Source organism: Eleutherodactylus coqui, chromosome 7 (genome assembly GCF_035609145.1).
Source record: "Eleutherodactylus coqui strain aEleCoq1 chromosome 7, aEleCoq1.hap1, whole genome shotgun sequence".
Classification (NCBI taxonomy): Eukaryota; Metazoa; Chordata; class Amphibia; order Anura; family Eleutherodactylidae; genus Eleutherodactylus; species Eleutherodactylus coqui.
The window spans coordinates 219943996-219962569 of NC_089843.1; the positions used below are offsets into that span (position 1 = coordinate 219943996).

The following is an 18574-nucleotide window of genomic DNA, read 5'->3' on the forward strand; positions in this document are numbered from 1 at the left end:
GTTCAGACCGGGCATGTGCGGCGCAGCTGCTGCAAGAGACGGCTCTGAAAGAAATATAAGCTGTGACGTCCCGTAAAGATGGACGGCACTGCCATGTCATAGCCCATGTTTACGGGACGTCACTGGGTCCTGCTGGTCAGGTGATGTCACTGGTCACATGATGACCGAGGGCGCATCTCAGACAATGTAAGCTGTGTGATTAGCGCATGGACGAAGGATGGGGGATTTATTAAGCAAATAAAAAAAAAATACTTGGAAAACTCCTTTTAAGGAACAGAATATTGTTTTTGTATCAGGTCCTGATATGTAAAACCATAGAATTCAAGAGCGGGTGTGCTTAGTTTTTCTCATTAGTGTATGTGTAAATACTTGAGGGGAGATTTTACTTAAAGTTATGCTTTATATACCAGACCTTATCAAAAGGCCATTGGAGTAAGATACACCAGTTTTATTAAGAGGCACATGCTTCCTAATGCAATTCATGCAACATTGACTGGCCAGGCACAAAAAAATGAAATCTATGCCGGCTATGACCATGCGTGGATTTCTACTGCTAGGTTGCCTGCAGTAGATGCATGATGCAAAATGTAATAAGTCTGCCCTTCCAGTGGTGACCCCGCCCCTCCTCATTAACTCCGCCCATTTTCTCTCCCTAAAAGTGATGAGGACAGAGAAAAAAAGTTGAAAATGTTTGCGCAAATATGGCATGAGCTGAAAACTGGAGCAAAGCCATTGCTAACATCAACCCCTATAGTCATCAAAGGGAATGAATGTTAATTGTGACAATTCTTTCTATTTCAGGGCAGAAGAAAATGTGGAAGCAACAAGGTAAAGCTTGTATTCACATTTCTAATTACGTTAGACCCTTATTGTAAAAGTCGGACAAGTATGTTAAGGCCCATTTACACGCAACAAATTATTGCTCTAAATTCGTTCAAACAGCCGAAAGTGAGCGAAGCTGATAATTGTTCAGTGTGAAGCGAAGCTACCCCGCACTTGTCATTAGCGATTGTTTAAGCTGACTTTACTGTCAGCTTAAACGACCTTGTTAGCACTTGCCGGATCTCTGGCTGCTTGTGCTGTCCCACAGGAAGCGCTGAGCGGGGAGCGAGAAGCGGACAAGAAGCCGGAGAGCATCCGGCAGGACTTTCACTTCGAATGCTCTGCACAAGCGCTAATGACCTTAGCGGTGACGTCAGCGCCCGTGCAGTCGTCCAAACGATTGTCAGCCAGAGTAAAAGGCCCTTTACCGAGCCGATCAGATAAAGATTGCTACCTGAAACAATAGAGTAATTGTTGAATTCCTGTATTCTAGCATTCCACAGGCTGAAGATCTGTCTTGTAAATGAAATTTTATAAAGGAGCCTCCTGCGTTGGCGCACCTCTTTACCATGGAACCATCCCCGGGTCTCCTGCGTTGGCGCACCTCTTTACCATGGAACCATCCCCGGGTCTCCTGCGTTGGCGCACCTCTTTACCATGGAACCATCCCCGGGTCTCCTGCGTTGGCGCACCTCTTTACCATGGAACCATCCCCGGGCCTCCTGCGTTGGCGCACCTCTTTACCATGGAACCATCCCCGGGTCTCCTGCGTTGGCGCACCTCTTTACCATGGAACCATCCCCGGGCCTCCTGCGTTGGCGCACCTCTTTACCATGGAACCATCCCCGGGCCTCCTGCGTTGGCGCACCTCTTTACCATGGAACCATCCCTGGGCCTCCTGCGTTGGCGCACCTCTTTACCATGGAACCATCCCCGGGCCTCCTGCGTTGGCGCACCTCTTTACCATGGAACCATCCCCGGGCCTCCTGCGTTGGCGCACCTCTTTACCATGGAACCATCCCCGGGCCTCCTGCGTTGGCGCACCTCTTTACCATGGAACCATCCCTAAACTGCCATCCAAGCTCCCTGTCTGGATTTTCACCTTTAAAACTTTTTGGTCAACTCAAAAAAATTCTTTACCAAGTCTAAAATTTAGTGTCTTGTCAGTTTCCTTCGGTGGATTTCGTGTACCCTTCTTACCAATGCAGTGTTGGGTTCCCCTCTTCAGCTATTGAACATGTAAAGCATTTCCCTCATGCATGTAGGCAAACTGAGGATTCCAACAAGGTCACAACGAGCGATGGGAAAGGAATCTACATTTGTGTAGAAGAGGAGACTAAAGACAAATGTCTCATAGGAGGACTTGCTGATCAAATTTTGGGAAGCCGAGGTAGAAGCATCAAGAACTGCAGCGAATGGGGCGGCTTCAGATCTGGAAATCAGTGGAGAAGAGGATTTTTAAACATTCCTATTTAATTGACAATTTTGTGAGCATTCTGATGACTTTTTAAAGCTTTTGAAATGACGATATCGGAAGTAAAGAGTAAATGGATTTTTTTGTGCCCACTCAATATTTGGAGTCACACGAGGGTCATATTATATTTTAAAAAAACAGGATGTCAAAGACTATCATCCTTAAAATCATTTTTGTAAAAACTCATAGAAAAATATTATAGTCAAAGTTTGTAATTATGGTACATATATCCCTGTATGAAATAATAATGATCAGCTGAAGTGTGAGTGCAGCTCTGAGGGATAATATCTCATCAGTGTGAAGTAAGTACTGCAGTGTATTTATAAGGTTACTTACAGTAAACCTGTCACATTGACAATTCAGTCCATTCAGCAGTTGGCATGTTATAGGGCAGGAGGAGATATTTATGGGGAAAGACTCAGTATAGGTCGTATCTCTGCTGAGTCTGGGCTTAGAGGTCCAGGGGGCGGAGCTATCAAAGCCTGATCGCTGTCTCTGTACGCATAGTCATACACAGATGTCAATCACTGATAATACCACCCACTGAATGTCTAGACCAGAATAAGCAGTGAGACGGGCTGTATACCTCTACACTCATTAATCCCAACACTGTATTTATGTTTTCTTCTAGTTCTTGTTCCCTAATTGCCTGCAATCACTTTTGTTAGTTTCAGAGCCTGCTAGTAGGAAATTATCAAGTGGGTGATCTCCACCTCCTAGTGTCAATTAAAAGTCCCCTCGGCTTGGCATTGGGTAGTGGACCCCCCGCCCATCTTGGGACTGCTAAACACAAGAAATACCCAAAATATAGAAGAAATATCCCAGCACTTTGTCTCTTAGTCTCCTCCTTTCCTTTCATCCTATTGTCTCATATTACAAGTAAAACTGATACATATAAAAGAATGGTATGTATCACAGGAGCTCAACCTCGTCCATCCCTCCGTCTCGCTGTCCTGTGTGCGACTGTAAGACAATTGGCTGGATCAGCGGCCTCCACTCTGTCCTGTATGCAGTAGGACAACAGAAGGACCATTAAAGCGACCTTCCAGTTTCAGGACAAAATTCTGTCCCAGGACCAGAGAGAGGGGGGTATATGATCTGTAGTTATCTTTCTCTGCTTTCTCTTGCTTCCAAGTCCTGCTTTTGGGCATCCAAGATGGCCAGCACAATCTTCAGACTACATAATCCCACAGTGGATTGGTTGTGTTAGACTACCAATGCACTATACCTGCTTTCTGATTGGCCAAAGCTGTTCATGTGGTCAGCCCTGGCCAAACAGAGAGCAGTGCACAGGGTGAATTAAGTAGTTAGAGGATTTCTGCAGCTATCTTAGACTGCAGGGGCCTGAAACTAGCGGACCAAAAGGGCGACATAGGAAAACAAGTGCAAGTAATACCAGTATACCTCTCCATCCTTCTCCTCCTGTCCTGAGACAGACTTTTGTCCCAAAGCTGACGGGTTGATTTAAAGCAAACCTAACTTTTCAGACAGCTTATGCTCATTTAATAGTTTGTGTGTCTCATCAATTTTGAATTATACTTTCATTCATTTTTCTTTGTTTCACCATTGAAAATCTAGGCTGAAGTGCAGCCCCTCCGCAATCCACCCCCTGTTGTTGGCCATTCAGCATCTCTAGCAGCTACAACATTTGGACATCTTCTTAGCTTGAAGGGGGAGACTTTCTTCACAGGCTCAGCTTCCCGGTACTCACACAGCTCTCAGACCTGCCATCAGTGTGTACACAATCTCTGCTTCTCCTGATCTTATATTTATCTAAACTATGTGCAGGTATCTTTATGTTGTAGGCATTATATGTGTCTCTGTGTACGCATATAGAGACACATTAAATACCCACAACATAAAGATACCTGCACATAGCAGATTAGATTCCTGAGAGGCAGAGACTGTACACACTGACTGCAGCTCTGAGAGCTGTGTGAGTGCAGAGAAGCTGAGCCTGTGAAGACAGCAGCTTCCACACTGCTTAGGGCAGGAGAAGAATAATGCAGGGGAAATGATCTTCTTCCTCTTCTCCTCCTCCCCTGGAGGAGAAGGAAGATTGAAAAGAAGCTTGGTGGCTCAGTGGTTAGCACTGTTACCTTGTAGTGCTGGGGTTTTAGGTTCAAATCTGATCACGAGCAACATCTTTATGGCGTTTGTATGTTACCTTTGTGTTTCTTCTTCTTGTCCTTCTCTTTCTCCTCCTCCTCTAAAAAAGGGAAAAGGAAGTACAAGCATGATGGCTCAAGTCTTTAGCATTGCTGCCTTGCAGTGCTGGAGTCCAAGGTTCAAATCTGTCCAAGGGCAACATCTGTATGGAGTTTTTCAAATTCCATGTATATGCTGTCCTTGGTTTGAACCTCGGACCCCAACAGTGCGAACCACTGAACCACATTTATTCTTTAATCGCAGCACCACCCCATCCCCAAAAAGACCGCAAAAAACCCCGGTGGTGCTCAGGAAATTAAAAACTGATTGCTTTCCAGTTTCATCCGTCTCCCATTGACTAGAATGCAATAAAATTGAACTGTTTATATTCCTTTTTTTGTAACTGGAAACATAAGCGCAGCAGTCGGAGCAAAGCAGAATACAAAAACATTGTCATTGAAGGTCTTCAGTCTCAATACATTTCTAAGGGCTGCAATATGGAAATGTTTTCTTTATATAATAATAATCTTTATTTGTATGGCGCCAACTTATTCCGCAGCGCTTTTGACATACAGGGAAGCTCAAACAGTACAAAGTTTACAGGTGGTATTCAAAGATTTTGGAAAGAAAAGAGGGGCGCGGGGATGATACATAGGGAACGGCAGGTGGTACGGCGTGTGGGAAGTGCAGGAGATACAGGGTGAGAAATTTTCATGATAGGCGTATTATGGTGCGGGGGACTAGATCAGGGGAGTTCGTATGCTTGTTTGGAGAGGTGAGTCTTCAGTGCGTCTCTGAAATGCCCTTCATCAGGTATTCTGGATGTCTTGAGGTAGAGCGTTCCATAGGGTCGGTGCTGCTCTGGTGAAGTCCTGGAGGCGAGCATGTGAAGTCCATATTAGATGGGTGTTTCGTCGGAGCGTGTTAGCGGATCGGAGCACGCGTGACGGGTGGTAAATGGACAGCAGGGAAGCAGTGTACTGTGGCGGGGCACCATAGAGAGCTTTGTGGGTGAGGAGTTTAAATTGAGTTCTATACTGTATGGGCAGCCGGTCCAGCAAAAGGCAGAATACAGAGGCATCTGAGAAGTGGCTGGATAGGAAGATTAGTCTAGCTGCTGCGTTTAGCATGGATTGGAGAGGGGAGAGTCTGGTGCGGGTAAGGCTGATGAGCAGCGAGTTGCAGTAATCGAGTCTGGAATGGATGAGGGCATCGAGTGTCTTTAGCGCGTCCATGGTCAGGAATGGCTGGATTTTTGCAATATTCCTGAGGTGCAGGCGGCATGTTTGGGCCAGAGATTGGATGTGGGGGATGAAAGAGAGTTCAGAGTCCAGTGTGACCCCCCAGGAACTGGGAGTGCTGTCTGGGGGTTATGGTGGTGCCAGACACTGATATAGAGATATTGGGGGGAGGTCGGCTGGTTTAGGGCGGAAAGACGAGGTCAGTTTTAGAGAGGTTACGTTTGAGAAAAAGGCAGGACATAGTATTAGAGACAGCGGACAGACCGTCAGTGATATGTTGGAGGTAAGGTGCAGAGATGTCACGGGAAGAGGTGCAGAGCCGGATGTCATCAGGTGGTATTGGAGGCCAAATCTGCGGATGGTTTGTCTGATTGGGGCTGTGTAGATAGAGAAAAGAAGAGGGCCAAGAACTGAGCCTTCGGGGACCCCAACAGCAAGGGGAAGAGGAGGGGAGGTAGAGCCAGCAAAGGAGATGCTGAAAGAGTGGTCAGAGAGGTAAGAGGAGAACCAGGAGAGGGCAGTGTCCCTTAGGTCAATGGAGCGAAGCATACTGAGGAGGAGTTTGTGGTCAACAGTGTCGGATTCAGCGGAGAGATCAAGGAGGATTAGTAAAGAGTAGTCACCTCTCGACTTGGCCATCATCAGGTCGTTTGACACTTTTGTGAGGGCCGTCTCGGTCGAGTGTAGGGAGTGGAACTCAGACTGTAGAGGGTCAAGGAGAGAGTTATCAGAGAGAAAGCGTGTTAGGTGGGAATAGACCAAGCGTATGAGTAGTTTGGAGATGAAAGGGAGATTAGAGATGGGTCGGTAGTTGGCAGCGTCAGTCGCGTCCAGTCGGTTTCTTTAGTAGAGTGGATATGGTGGAGTGTTTAAATGAGGAGGGGAAGATGCCAGAGGTCAGGGAGAGGTTGAAGATGGTGGTGAGGTGGGTAATGACAGACGGGGAGAGCGACCGGAGGAGGTGAGAGGGAAGAGGGTCGCTAGCGCAGGTGGTGGGGCGGGCAGCGAAAAGAGCAGCCTGGAGACTTATTCCCCTGTGTTGGTTCTAACATGGACATGAGTGGTGGCTGCAGCGCTGAAGAGACCAAGATTGGGGCTAGCCGCACAATGTTTGGAGATTTCTATGCGGATGTTTACAATTTTTTCTTTGAAGTGTGCGGCTAGCTCTCCAGCACTGAGATGCGTCATGGGGGCCTGTTCTTTGGGTCTGAGGTCCCAGGTCAGAGAAATGGGAAGGAGGATAGGGGATACCCCTTTAACTCCAGTGTGGAGCCTTTTCACACATTGCAACATATTATGCTTATCTATGACATGTTTATATAGACATCCAGTTACATATCATTACGTTTTGTTACCCATCATATTATTGTGCAGAGACAAAAGTGTCAAAATTGAGTACCCAACGCCTCTTATGCTGCATGTGTCTGTACAGTTATTTTTATATACAAACCTGAGTCCTAATTACAATAATGACAGATTTCTGCGCTTTCAAGAGAATATTTTTTTCTATGTGTAATATAAAGTATTGAACTATGAATCTGGATCATTTCCAGAAATTAGCTCCATCCACAAAAAAAATTTGACATGTAAGGAAGGCTTTAATATTTACAGTTCAGTACCAAGAATGACACGTGTGTATATAACAATGAAACCCCAAGTCAGATTCGTATGTTTACCATGGTGAATAAAGATGTCTCATCCTAAAATAATGCGCAGCAATCTCCTTCTCTGTTCAACAAGTTTAGGAAATGCTAACAACTTAATTATACCTTTTCCAGGGAGGACAGAAATGAAAAAACCTTCTATTGCTTCGAGGTCTGTTATACAGGGCATCAATCACATCCTACAAGCAGCATAAACTAAGTTATGGTGCTTATGGGGACATGCAGTCTGAGAGTGAACTGTTTACACTTATTGGGCTCCCCGTTGCGGCACCGTCGCCCCTGGAAGTTGGCAATCTGTCAGCGTAACTCTTTTCTTCCATCAGTGCGGTACACTTCCACTATTTCCTGTCAGTTTGAAGATGCAAGAATAAATAGGTTCACACACAAAGCATAAATAAAGTTTACTTAAAGTGAAAATTTTTTTTAAAGATACAAGATATCAAAAGGGACAAAGGATACAAACAGGATACAAATAGGATATCAACGAGATATAGAAAAGCAAGACAATATTATACTTCGCATCCATGATATTCAGGTAGTAAGCAATCTGGGCAGAGTAGAGGGTAGAATTCGGCAGCTGTGCAGTCCCATGGTGAGCTCACCCTTTGTCTAAAACAAATGTGGTAATTTCTTGCACTGTCATTGAAATGAATGGGGCAGCGCTTCCTCTGATTCATTCCGGCAGCCTGATCCCCCAGAAATCATAAAGTTATGTCCTATCCTGTGGAAAAGGGATGAGTTTAGATTTTGGTACAACCCCTTTAAAGCATGTTTCTATCCCCAGATATTCCATGACTAATGTTAGAATAGCGCCACCTACTGTTTCTACTGAAGAGCCTCTCTGTGTCCAGTCCAGCTCAGTAAGGATATGTTCACTAAGTTCCATGTCTTTCTATTGCACTTTCTGCCACAGATCCACATGGATTTAGCCCTGCCAACAAGTAAAATCTGCATCGGAATTCCAAAGCGGAAAATCGCATTTTGCGTCAGGGTGAATTCACACAGGTGAGTTTTGTGTGCTTCAAACGCACAAATATAAAACTCCCTATTCACAAAGTGATGGTACGAGATGGAAAAATGTCGTCATGTCCTATTTTGGTGCGAGTCTCACAGGAGAATAGAACATACAAATGCGCGGTCTCGCGCTCTCACTGATGTGAATGAAATTTTACAGAAGCAGTATCAGTCCAACTAATCAATTTCAGAAAATTTACTACGTGGACCTTCAAACTAATAATGTTAAAATATAACTTTTATTACAAATGACTAAAAAAGGGGAAGAACAAACACACATATATTAAATCAGATAGAAAAAGATTGGAGAGAGAAACTGAAATCTGTGCCACTCTTAGGGTGAAGCCACACGAAAGTATATCGGCTCGGTTTTTACGCCGAGCCGATATACGTTGTCCTCGTGTGCAGGGGGGGGGGGGGGAGGATGGAAGAGCTAAGTGCAGGAACTGAGCTCCCGCCCCCTCTCCGCCTCCTCTCCGCCCCTCTGCACTAGTTGTAATGGGAAGAGGTGGGGCAGGGCGGGGCTAAGTTCCGAGAATTAGCCCCACCCCTGTCCCACCTTTCCCCATTGCAAATAGTGCAGAGGGGCGGAGAGGAGGCAGAGAGGGGGGTGGGAGCTCAGTTCCTGCACTTAGCTCTTCCATCCTCCCCCCCCCCCCCTGCACACGAGGACAACGTATATCGGCTCGGCGTGAAAACCGAGCAGATATACGTTCGTGTGACTTCACCCTTATAGACAGATGAAGACCAAGCAAGCTGAGTGAGAAGATTATACTCAACTATTGCGTATTCTTGGTCTTGAAATGACTCAATAGTCTGAATTTATTGCGCAGGTGTCATTCTGATGGTAGAAAAATGACATATGCGAAAAAAACTGAGCATTTTGCGTAACCCTACGCGTTTCCCCCACACAGAGGGTTCTTCAGGGGTTCCAGTATGCTAATTCCAGTGATATACTGGATAGTGGCTTAGAAAGATAATTCGTAATGAAACCTCAAGGTATCCAGAATTACCTCAACAGAGGGGCATTGGATACAGAGGAATCAAATACAGATCTGCTCTCCTCAGGAAAGTGACACCAAACTTATAATTTATGGTTGTAATCAAAAGATATGTATTTCCTGATAGATCTATTGTGTCCGAAATTCCGCAACAGCAATAATTGGGAATAGGATAGACTTAAAGGGGTTGTCTCGCGGCAACAAGTGGGGTTATACACTTCTGTATGGCCATATTAATGCACTTTGTAATGTACATCGTGCATTAAATATGAGCCATACAGAAGTTATTCACTTACCTGTTCCGTTGCTGGCGTCCTCGTTTCCATGGTGCCGTCTAATTTCAGCGTCTAATCTCCCGATTAGACGCGCTTGCGCAGAAGGGTCTTCTCCCATCTCTTGGGTCTCGGCATGAGCGGCGTTCTGGCTCCGCCCCCTTCTACGCGTCATCGCGTAGCTCCACCCCGTCACGTGTGCCGATTCCAGCCAATCAGGAGGCTGGAATCGGCAATGGACCGCACAGAGCCCACGGTGCACCATGGGAGAAGACCCGCGGTGCATCGTGGGTGAAGATCCCGGCGGCCATCTTGGTAAGGTAAGTAAGAAGTCGCCGCAGAGCGGGGATTCGGGTAAGTACTAAACTTTTTTTTTTTTTTTAACCCATCCCTTGTGTTTGTCTCGCGCCGAACGGGGGGGCCTATTGAAAAAAAAAAAAAGCCGTTTCGGCGCGGGACAACCCCTTTAAGAACAGATCTACTTTCATAGATAGAGTTTAACCGGAATAATGTATCCCGGTCAAAAGTTACGCCGTCAGATATAGTTCCATAGATTACTATCTAAAGCCCTCCATTACTATCAGGATAATTGGTCACTTAGATAATTAGATGGAGCTTGTGCTGCCTACAATGATCCCTCAATAGTATGGTCCCTAGATTAGAGCTTTAAAATAAACTGAAAACAAAATAAATGAAAAAAACGGCGGCATGTCAGTCCATGCTGTCAGCCCACCACTAGGACTGACATGCCGCCGTTTTTTTCATTTATTTTGTTTTCAGTAGATTTGTTCTTAAGTCTATCCTATTCCCAATTATTGCTGTTGCGGAATTTTGGACACAATAGATCTATCAGGAAATACATATCTTTTGATTACAACCATAAATTATAAGTTTGGTTGCAATTTCCTGAGGAGAGCAGATCTGTATTTGATTCCTCTGTATCCAATGCCCCTCTGTTGAGGTAATTCTGGATACCTTAAGGTTTCATTACGAATTATCTTTCTAAGCCCCTATCCAGTATATCACTGGAATTAGCATACTGGAACCCCTGAAGAACCCACTGTGTGGGGGAAACGCGTAGGGTTACGCAAAATGCTCAGTTTTTTTCGCATATGTCATTTTTCTACCATCAGAATGACACCTGCGCAATAAATTCAGACTATTGAGTCATTTCAAGACCAAGAATACGCAATAGTTGAGTATAATCTTCTCACTCAGCTTGCTTGGTCTTCATCTGTCTATAAGGGTGGCACAGATTTCAGTTTCTCTCTCCAATCTTTTTCTATCTGATTTAATATATGTGTGTTTGTTCTTCCCCTTTTTGAGTCATTTGTAATAAAAGTTATATTTTAACATTATTAGTTTGAAGGTCCACGTAGTAAATTCACTGAAGTGAATGCACCCTGAAGAAGGGACATGCCACTTCTGGATGCAGAAACACCTTGGATTCCACACGTGGATTTTGCCCATTGATAGAGTCAAATCTGTGCAGAAATCTGTAGTAAAAACCTCGGCAGGAAGACGTGGCTTTTGGTGTGTTTTGTAGAGGTGGAATTCACACAGAAGAATCTGCGATGAATTCCGCAGTGCGAACATCCCTAGGGGCGTAAGGTGGGCACTTCTACTCAGTCTTGCTTCTTGGCATTAGCAATGTCTCACTCAACACCTTCTGAAATCAGAGAAGATACAGCAATCTCAGAAGCAGCCGCCCAGCAACCTCTGCAGACCCCGTGGAGCAGAGAGGGAAGCAACACTGAGTGGGTGGAACAATTAGTGAGGTGGACACAAGCAGCGGACAGCACTCTTCTAACATCAGTCCTAGAATATCTGGAGATAGAAACATTTTTAAGACCGGAAGTGTAAATACAAAATCTGCTTAGAATTATTTTTTGGATTCAACTCTAAAAACATTATTTTTAATTGGACAACCATTTAATAGATCTGATAGTCTGCTGGTAGCAAGCAGCTATTATATGTTCACCTTCCTATCTAAGCTCAGCTAGTATATTAAAAGACTCTCCTACACTCTTACAGTGTACCTGTCATATGTGTGTATGAGGAGTAGCACTATTTATGGCCATTATAGGACGTTTAGATGAATTTTTGCCCAGTTTTCTGCTCTGCATACTCTGTTTGTAATTGCTGTTTTTTCCTGAGCTGGCTGGTGGAGACTATCTGCTATGATCACTCACATACACTGCACACACAGAAGAGAAGATCCTGCTCCCTTATCTCTCTGCAGCAAAATTGCCTGTATTGTTGGTTTATGCCAAGCTTATAAAAATGACAGTAGTACAGTGCCATGTCATATGGGATAATGTCCCCAGACTGTACATTATACAAATATTAGGAGTCACCAGGTTGTTCTTTGGCCATATCAAAGATCTCCACAGTAGTTCTGGTATGCTTTATTATTTATAATAGGGGGTACATTATTACACACATCCACCTTTGCAGGTCTGCAGCAGCTCAAATGTGTATTGTAATATTCTGCAGCATACAGGACTATACAGAGCACACAACAGCTGCCAAGGAGTGGGCACTTCTGGCTTCCATGGGCTGCACCCATGGAAGCAAAACCTGTCAGGAAGAAAGAGCAGTGTCAGCGGAGTGGGAAAGGGGTCAAACTGGTGAATATAGTTTATTTTGTTTTTTTTTATCACATTTGCTGTATTTACACAATTTGTATAAAGCTCAAATGCCAATAGGTTTCTCCAGAGACACAGGGTTTGGACAAACACTCAAAACAGTGCCTTTGGGGCAAATAAACATTTTAAAAACTCTACTGCATCACCACAGTCCATAAAAGTCTGCACAGACAAGGACAGACCTTCAAGCCTATCCCAGAAGAGAGAGAAATTAAATGTGCCTAGAAGAACCTCCCTTTAAACCCTTTGCAATCCAATTTTGGATTCAGGGTTTCCTAAGGGGCTCTCTCTTTCTGCCATTATACAATGGCACCATCTGCTGGCTAGAGCCAGTACAGCGATATATGACATGATGGAGAGGCCCCCGACAACAGAGCGGCCAGTAATCTACAATAAGAATACACTGCCGGACGTCTTCCGACATCGGAGCTGTACAGCCTTCAATCAGAATGTCTTTAGACGTCAGACAGTGGATTGGAAAGGGTTAATGTATAGGCTTGGAAACTTTCCCAACTTGAGGGTGAACGTCTTGTCAAAATGCTCCTTGTTACTACAATACAAATACAGACTCAAAGAGTTCTCTCCTAACCTTCTCCACCTTCGAGAGTCTCAGAGGACCAATCTGCCATTCAGTCTCAGCCACACTAGGATAGGAATGCTCAACAGGACAACATGGAGACTCTTCCTTCTCTGACCTTCTTTCTCCCTATATGCCTGTCAATATTTATGGCTGAGGAATTTCCACTGAGAGCCACAAGGGAAATTATACTACTATAATTATAATCTGATCAGAGATCCAAATGACACACAGAGGACAGAGTCCATCCAGTCACATATTGTACCCCACCGTCTGAACTCTGCAGAGTGTTCCTTCACTGTCCTGCCTTCCCGTTTCAAGGCAAGAAGAAAAAAGTTTGGTCAGCCTGAAGCAGAACCCGGCGTTGGTTCGGAAGCTCGCAGTATTTTTGTTAGTCATTAAAAGGTCTCAGATCTACAAGATGACCTGGTTTATCTTACTGAGGACAATCACATAAGGCAAGAAGATGCATTAAAGGGGTTGTCCCGCGCCGAAACGGGGTTTTTTTTTTTTGGTTTTTTTTAAACACCCCCCCCCCCCCCCCCCCCCCGTTCGGCGCGAGACAACCCCGATGCAGGGGTTAAAAAAACAAACCGGAGAGTGCTTACCTGAATCCCGGCGGTCCGGCGTCTTCATACTCACCTGCTGAAGATGGCCGCCGGGGTCTGCTCCCTCCGTGGACCGCAGCTCTTCTGTGCGGTCCATTGCTGATTCCAGCCTCCTGATTGGCTGGAATCGGCACGTGACGGGGCGGAGCTACACGGTGCCGGCATTCTGCACGAGCGGCTCCATTGAATACAGCAGAAGACCCGGACTGCGCACGCGCGGCTAATTTGGCCATCGGAGGCCGAAAATTAGTCGGCACCATGGAGACGAGGACGCCAGCAACGGAGCAGGTAAGTATAAAACTTTTGATAACTTCTGTATGGCTCATAATTAATGCACAATGTACATTACAAAGTACATTAATATGGCCATACAGACGTGTATAGACCCACTTGCTGCCGCGGGACAACCCCTTTAAGGTCATTATATAGATTACCAAAAGGCAAAGTGGGAGTCATGCATAGCCTGTACTGTGGATCTCCAGGTCTAAGACTGAATGTCCAAGACTAAGGGAACCCTTCAAGAGTCTAATTATTCCCACTTTTTTAACCCAACTTTCTGTGTCTTAAGGAAAAATGCAGCTTACAAGTCTCACAAAAAGTCTTAACCCTTTCCAATCCAATTTGTATCCTGGTTTTCCTAGGGGGCTTACTCTTTTTCTGCCGTTATACAATGGCGCTATCTGCTGGCTAAAGCCAGTACTGCATGAGGTGACACGTTGGATAGGCTCCAACAGCAGAGAGGCTAGCAATATACAGTAAGAGAACCCCGATGGACGTCTTCCAACATCGGAGCTGTACGGCCTTAAATCATAATGTCTTCAGACGTCAGACAGTGGATTGGAAAGGGTTAAAGTGGGTATGATCTCTAGAGAAAATCAGTATGTAAAATTAATATAAGGTTCATCAGATTTAGCAGGAATAGCAGCGGTATCAGCCTGTATGTTGCAGGAGTTGTCCTTGAGTAGACAACTGGTTAAGTATCCCATGCATCAGACTACTGGGCAGAGAGAACCTGCATAAGATGAGTGTCCAACACGACTTCTGCTTCTGGTTCCTTTAGTTGGTTCTAATGAAGTGACACTAGCCGATCACTTGGCAGCAGAACTGGACTTTAACTATAACAGCCACCTTCGTGTCTCCCAGTACCAGAATACCCGCAGCATTTACAGTAGGCCTGAATCATGTAACACGCAAACAGTCAGATGAGCAATAATAAGAAGCACATATCAACACTAGTAGGAAGCAAAGTGCAAGAACAGGAACTCACCAATGGATGATAAAATGGTAATCAGAGGATTGAACAGATTATGGTGAACATTTATACAAACTGGCCCTAACTCTAGCTTCCCCCACGTCCTCCCCTAATCTATTCATGATGCTAATCCGAACACCAAACATAACTGTCCCTGAGTGTCACATAAGAGATCCCAGACAGAAATGCAGTTTGAAACTCTGACCCTAATAAACCATGAGAGGCACCAAGGCTCCGAGACAAGAAGATCAAACTGAACAAACCGGAACGAGGATCCAAGACAAGACAGATGCAAACTGGGAAAAAGCAACAACAAATGACTAGGCTAGGAAGAAATGATGGGACTAGAAAGAACCACAGGACAGACTACTCTGAGAAGAAACAACGCTGGAGTAGGAGCAAGATACTAGAAGCAAACAAGGAATACTGGATTAAGAACTCACGTAGCTAAAGGCCCATTTAGACACGACGATTATTGCTCAAAAGTAACTCAAAAGACATCTTTTGAGCGATAATTATTGTGTGCATTTACACGGCAAGATGATCGCTCAAAATTCGCTCAAACGGCAGTTTGAGTGACAGTTTTGATCATTCACTTTGCATAAGTGTGTAAAGGAAGGCTCACGCTGTATGCAGAAGACAATCGGGACCGCTATCTTCTGCATACAGCTGTTACCTTCCCAGAGCGCTCAGCTGGTATACAGCTGAGCGATCCAAGCGGGGTATACAGAAGACAGCTGGACTGCTGTCTTCTGCATACTCCTGCTGTGTTCTCAGAGCGCTCAGCTGGCATACAGCTGAGCGATCCAAGCGGGATATGCAGAACACAGCTGGAGCGCTGTCTTCTTCATACTTTGGCTGTGTTCTCTGAGCGGGATACCAGCTGAAACAATTGTATTAGCGGTATCCCGCTGAGAACTCAGCGCGCGACACTGATAAGGCTCATCGTTGTCTTTCAGTTTGCTGAAAGACAACGATGAATGACTTGTTAACGAAAACTGCCTGATGTCCGTGCAGTTAGACCCAGCAATTCTTGCTCAAAAGACGGCTTTGAGTGATTTTTGTTACAATACTAGTGGGGTACTTAGGTACGCACAGCGCGGGGCTCCCTGATCTTCACCCACGCCACTGTCCCTTCCTGGAGATAGCCCTGATGGTGGACACGTCCAGGCCGCCAACTCTGACCCTACGCTTTCTAGGGGAGGACAGGCAGAGACCACCGTACCTATGCAAGAGACTACTACCCACTAGCACTGACAGGAAAGGCAGATGACAAAAACCAACACGAACAGTACAAATAGGACAGAGGCAGATGGTAAAGCCCTGGCTGATAACAGCGAGGTGTAGCGGACAAGCAGACAGAAGCAGGATACAAACAGAGGCAGACTGGAAAACCCTGGCTGATAACAGCGAGGTCTAGCGGACAAGCTGACAGAAGCGGTATACAAAACAAGGCAGACAAGCTAGCAGACTGAGGGAATGGCACAAAGTACCAGGACCGATACTCTGCAGGTCAGAGCAGCAGAGTTACTAAGCTGACACTGAAAACTGAACAATAATCAGCCACTCCCAGGCAGCATGAGCTGGATATTATAGGGAGGTGGGAGGAGCCAATAGGTAAATAGACCTGTCAATCACCAGCACACCTCTCAGACACATAGAAGGGTGAACCTGGCTGAAAGGCACAGGAGCTGTTAACCCTGGCTCGTCTGGACAGAACAAGGTGTGCTGGCAAAATTAACTATGAGCTGACAGGCGTAACAATTTTTGAGCGAGAATCGTTGGGTCTAAATGGGCCTTTACAATATAACCAGCAACACATTGCAGAAGCTAGGAATATTTAGCCAATCAGAAACTACTAGCCAAATAAGCCTAAGCTGCTGCAGTGTGATTACCTGATCCATTCTAATGGAGATTGGTGCTTAACAACTGCCCCAACATCAAACTACAAGAGAGGAGATAATGATTCAGCAGGGGAATTTGTGCTGATTGTAACAGTTACCTTTCCTGGTAATCTGGTCTCTGATGATAAGATTATTACTGAAAGGTTTTCTGTACAGAACAGGAAGTGTCAGCCCATTAGTAGGCTGCATTATTAGGTCAACGTGAAAACCGCAGGATGTTAGGATTTTAAATCTTTTTTATATAGATTGTTACACCAAAATGTATAAATGCCCAAGTATAGAAAGTGAAACTATAGATGAAGTCAAGGATACAATCTTTTGGACTTCATTTGGCCCATTAATATAATAATAATAATCTTTATTTGTATGGCGCCAACATATTCCGCAGCGCTTACATAGACAGGGGGAATACAGAAAGACAATACAAACATTACAGAACCAGAGATATATAGTAATCAGCTGATGGAAACAATAGGGGTGCGGGCTCCAACAAGCTTACATACTACAAGTAATGGGGTGATACAGAAGGTAAAGGGCTGGAGATGTGCACAGTATGACGGGGTGGAGATGTGCACGGTATGGCGGGGTGGAGATGTGCACGGTATGGCGGGGTGGAGATGTGCACAGTATGGGGGGGGGGGGGAGTGAGGGATGCCATACACATAGACAATGCTCAGACATTTAGCCGTGTGACGGCAGAATCGGTGTGACTGCAGGGGTGGTTGATGATGGCCAGCAGGGATTGCAGTCAGTAGGTCAGGGAGCATTTATCAGGGCGGTACAGAGGGGTTTGTTTAGGGAATGCGGTATGCCTCCCTGAAGAGGTGCATTTTTAGAGCACGCCTGAAGTTCTGCGAGTCCTGGATTGCCCGGAAAGTCGTTGGTAGTGCGTTCCAGAGGACCGGTGCTGCTCTGGAGAAGTCTTGGAGGCGGGAATGAGAAGTTCGAATTAGAGGGGCGCTCAGTCTAGTTTTGTTAGCAGAGCGGAGAGCCCGGGCTGGGTGATGGATTGAGATAAGGGAGGCGATATAGGGGGGCGCTGCGCTGTGGTGGGCTTTGTGGATGAAGGTAGTGAGTTTAATTGAATTCTGTATTTAACGGGCAGCCTGGCAGTGACTGGCACAGGGCAGAGGCATCCGAGTAGCAGCTGGACAGGAAGATGAGCCTGGCTGCCGCATTCAAGATGGATTGTAGAGGATAGAGTCGGAGGGGGGGCCGATCAGCAACGAGTTGTAATAATCGAGCCGGGAGTGGATGAGGGCGACAGTGAGCGTTTTTAGCGTGTCTGCGGTGAGAAAAGAGCGGATTCTAGCGATGTTCTTGAGGTGCAAAGTCAATGGTTATGCCAAGAAGTATGTTTAAATGCCTTTTCATGATATTCATGCGTATAGGCTTGGCAGAGAGCATACTTTAGACTGAACTACATAGCCACAGCTTGAAGTGATATCATTTGATGGACAGATGCAGACAGGAGCACATTAGGAGCAGAAAAGGATATTACAAGGGAAAACGATAGAAATTAAGTTACATGGCAGGCCGGTCTTTCACAAAAGTCACATGTTGTTCTGGACATTGTCCTCATTCGGCCTTACATACTATGTTACTATGTCATGTTAAGGTACAGGGATTATTCTGAATAAGTGCGTATATTTTATGTGTTAAGAACATGTGGGCATTTTAACCCCCCTAAAACAATGATACCAGCTCTGCTTCATATATACGGTTACTACTATTATCACTGAGTCATATGCCCATTTTCCTCGTCACACGAGTAACGGAGAAACAGATGACTGTCCACAAATCAGGACATGGGAATGTCAAGAGTATCAGCACAAGTGCAGAACACTCTGTCATGAGGCGTGAATCATAAAGTTGCCAGGTGATTCTGGGTGAAGCCTCGTAAGAACATACTACTCTTTGGTCCTACATAAGTGGAGCAGTGTGATTGT

At 45.3% G+C, this 18574-nt stretch overlaps 1 protein-coding gene and 1 long non-coding RNA gene across 3 annotated transcripts in view; one reads left to right on the plus strand and one right to left on the minus strand.

Annotated features, from left to right (window-relative positions):
* Positions 1-4096, plus strand: part of ATCAY (ATCAY kinesin light chain interacting caytaxin) — a 31753-nt gene extending 27657 nt beyond the window's left edge. The window contains exons 11-12 of the mRNA XM_066574422.1: positions 802-828; positions 1316-4096. Of these exons, the coding sequence (XP_066430519.1) occupies positions 802-828; positions 1316-1349 (61 nt within the window). The 3' untranslated portion in view covers positions 1350-4096. The remainder of the gene's footprint in view (positions 1-801; positions 829-1315) is intronic.
* The window catches only part of LOC136573180 (uncharacterized), a 73012-nt gene that overhangs the window by 21400 nt on the left and 33038 nt on the right, over positions 1-18574 (minus strand). The gene's annotated exons all lie outside the window — the stretch shown is intronic.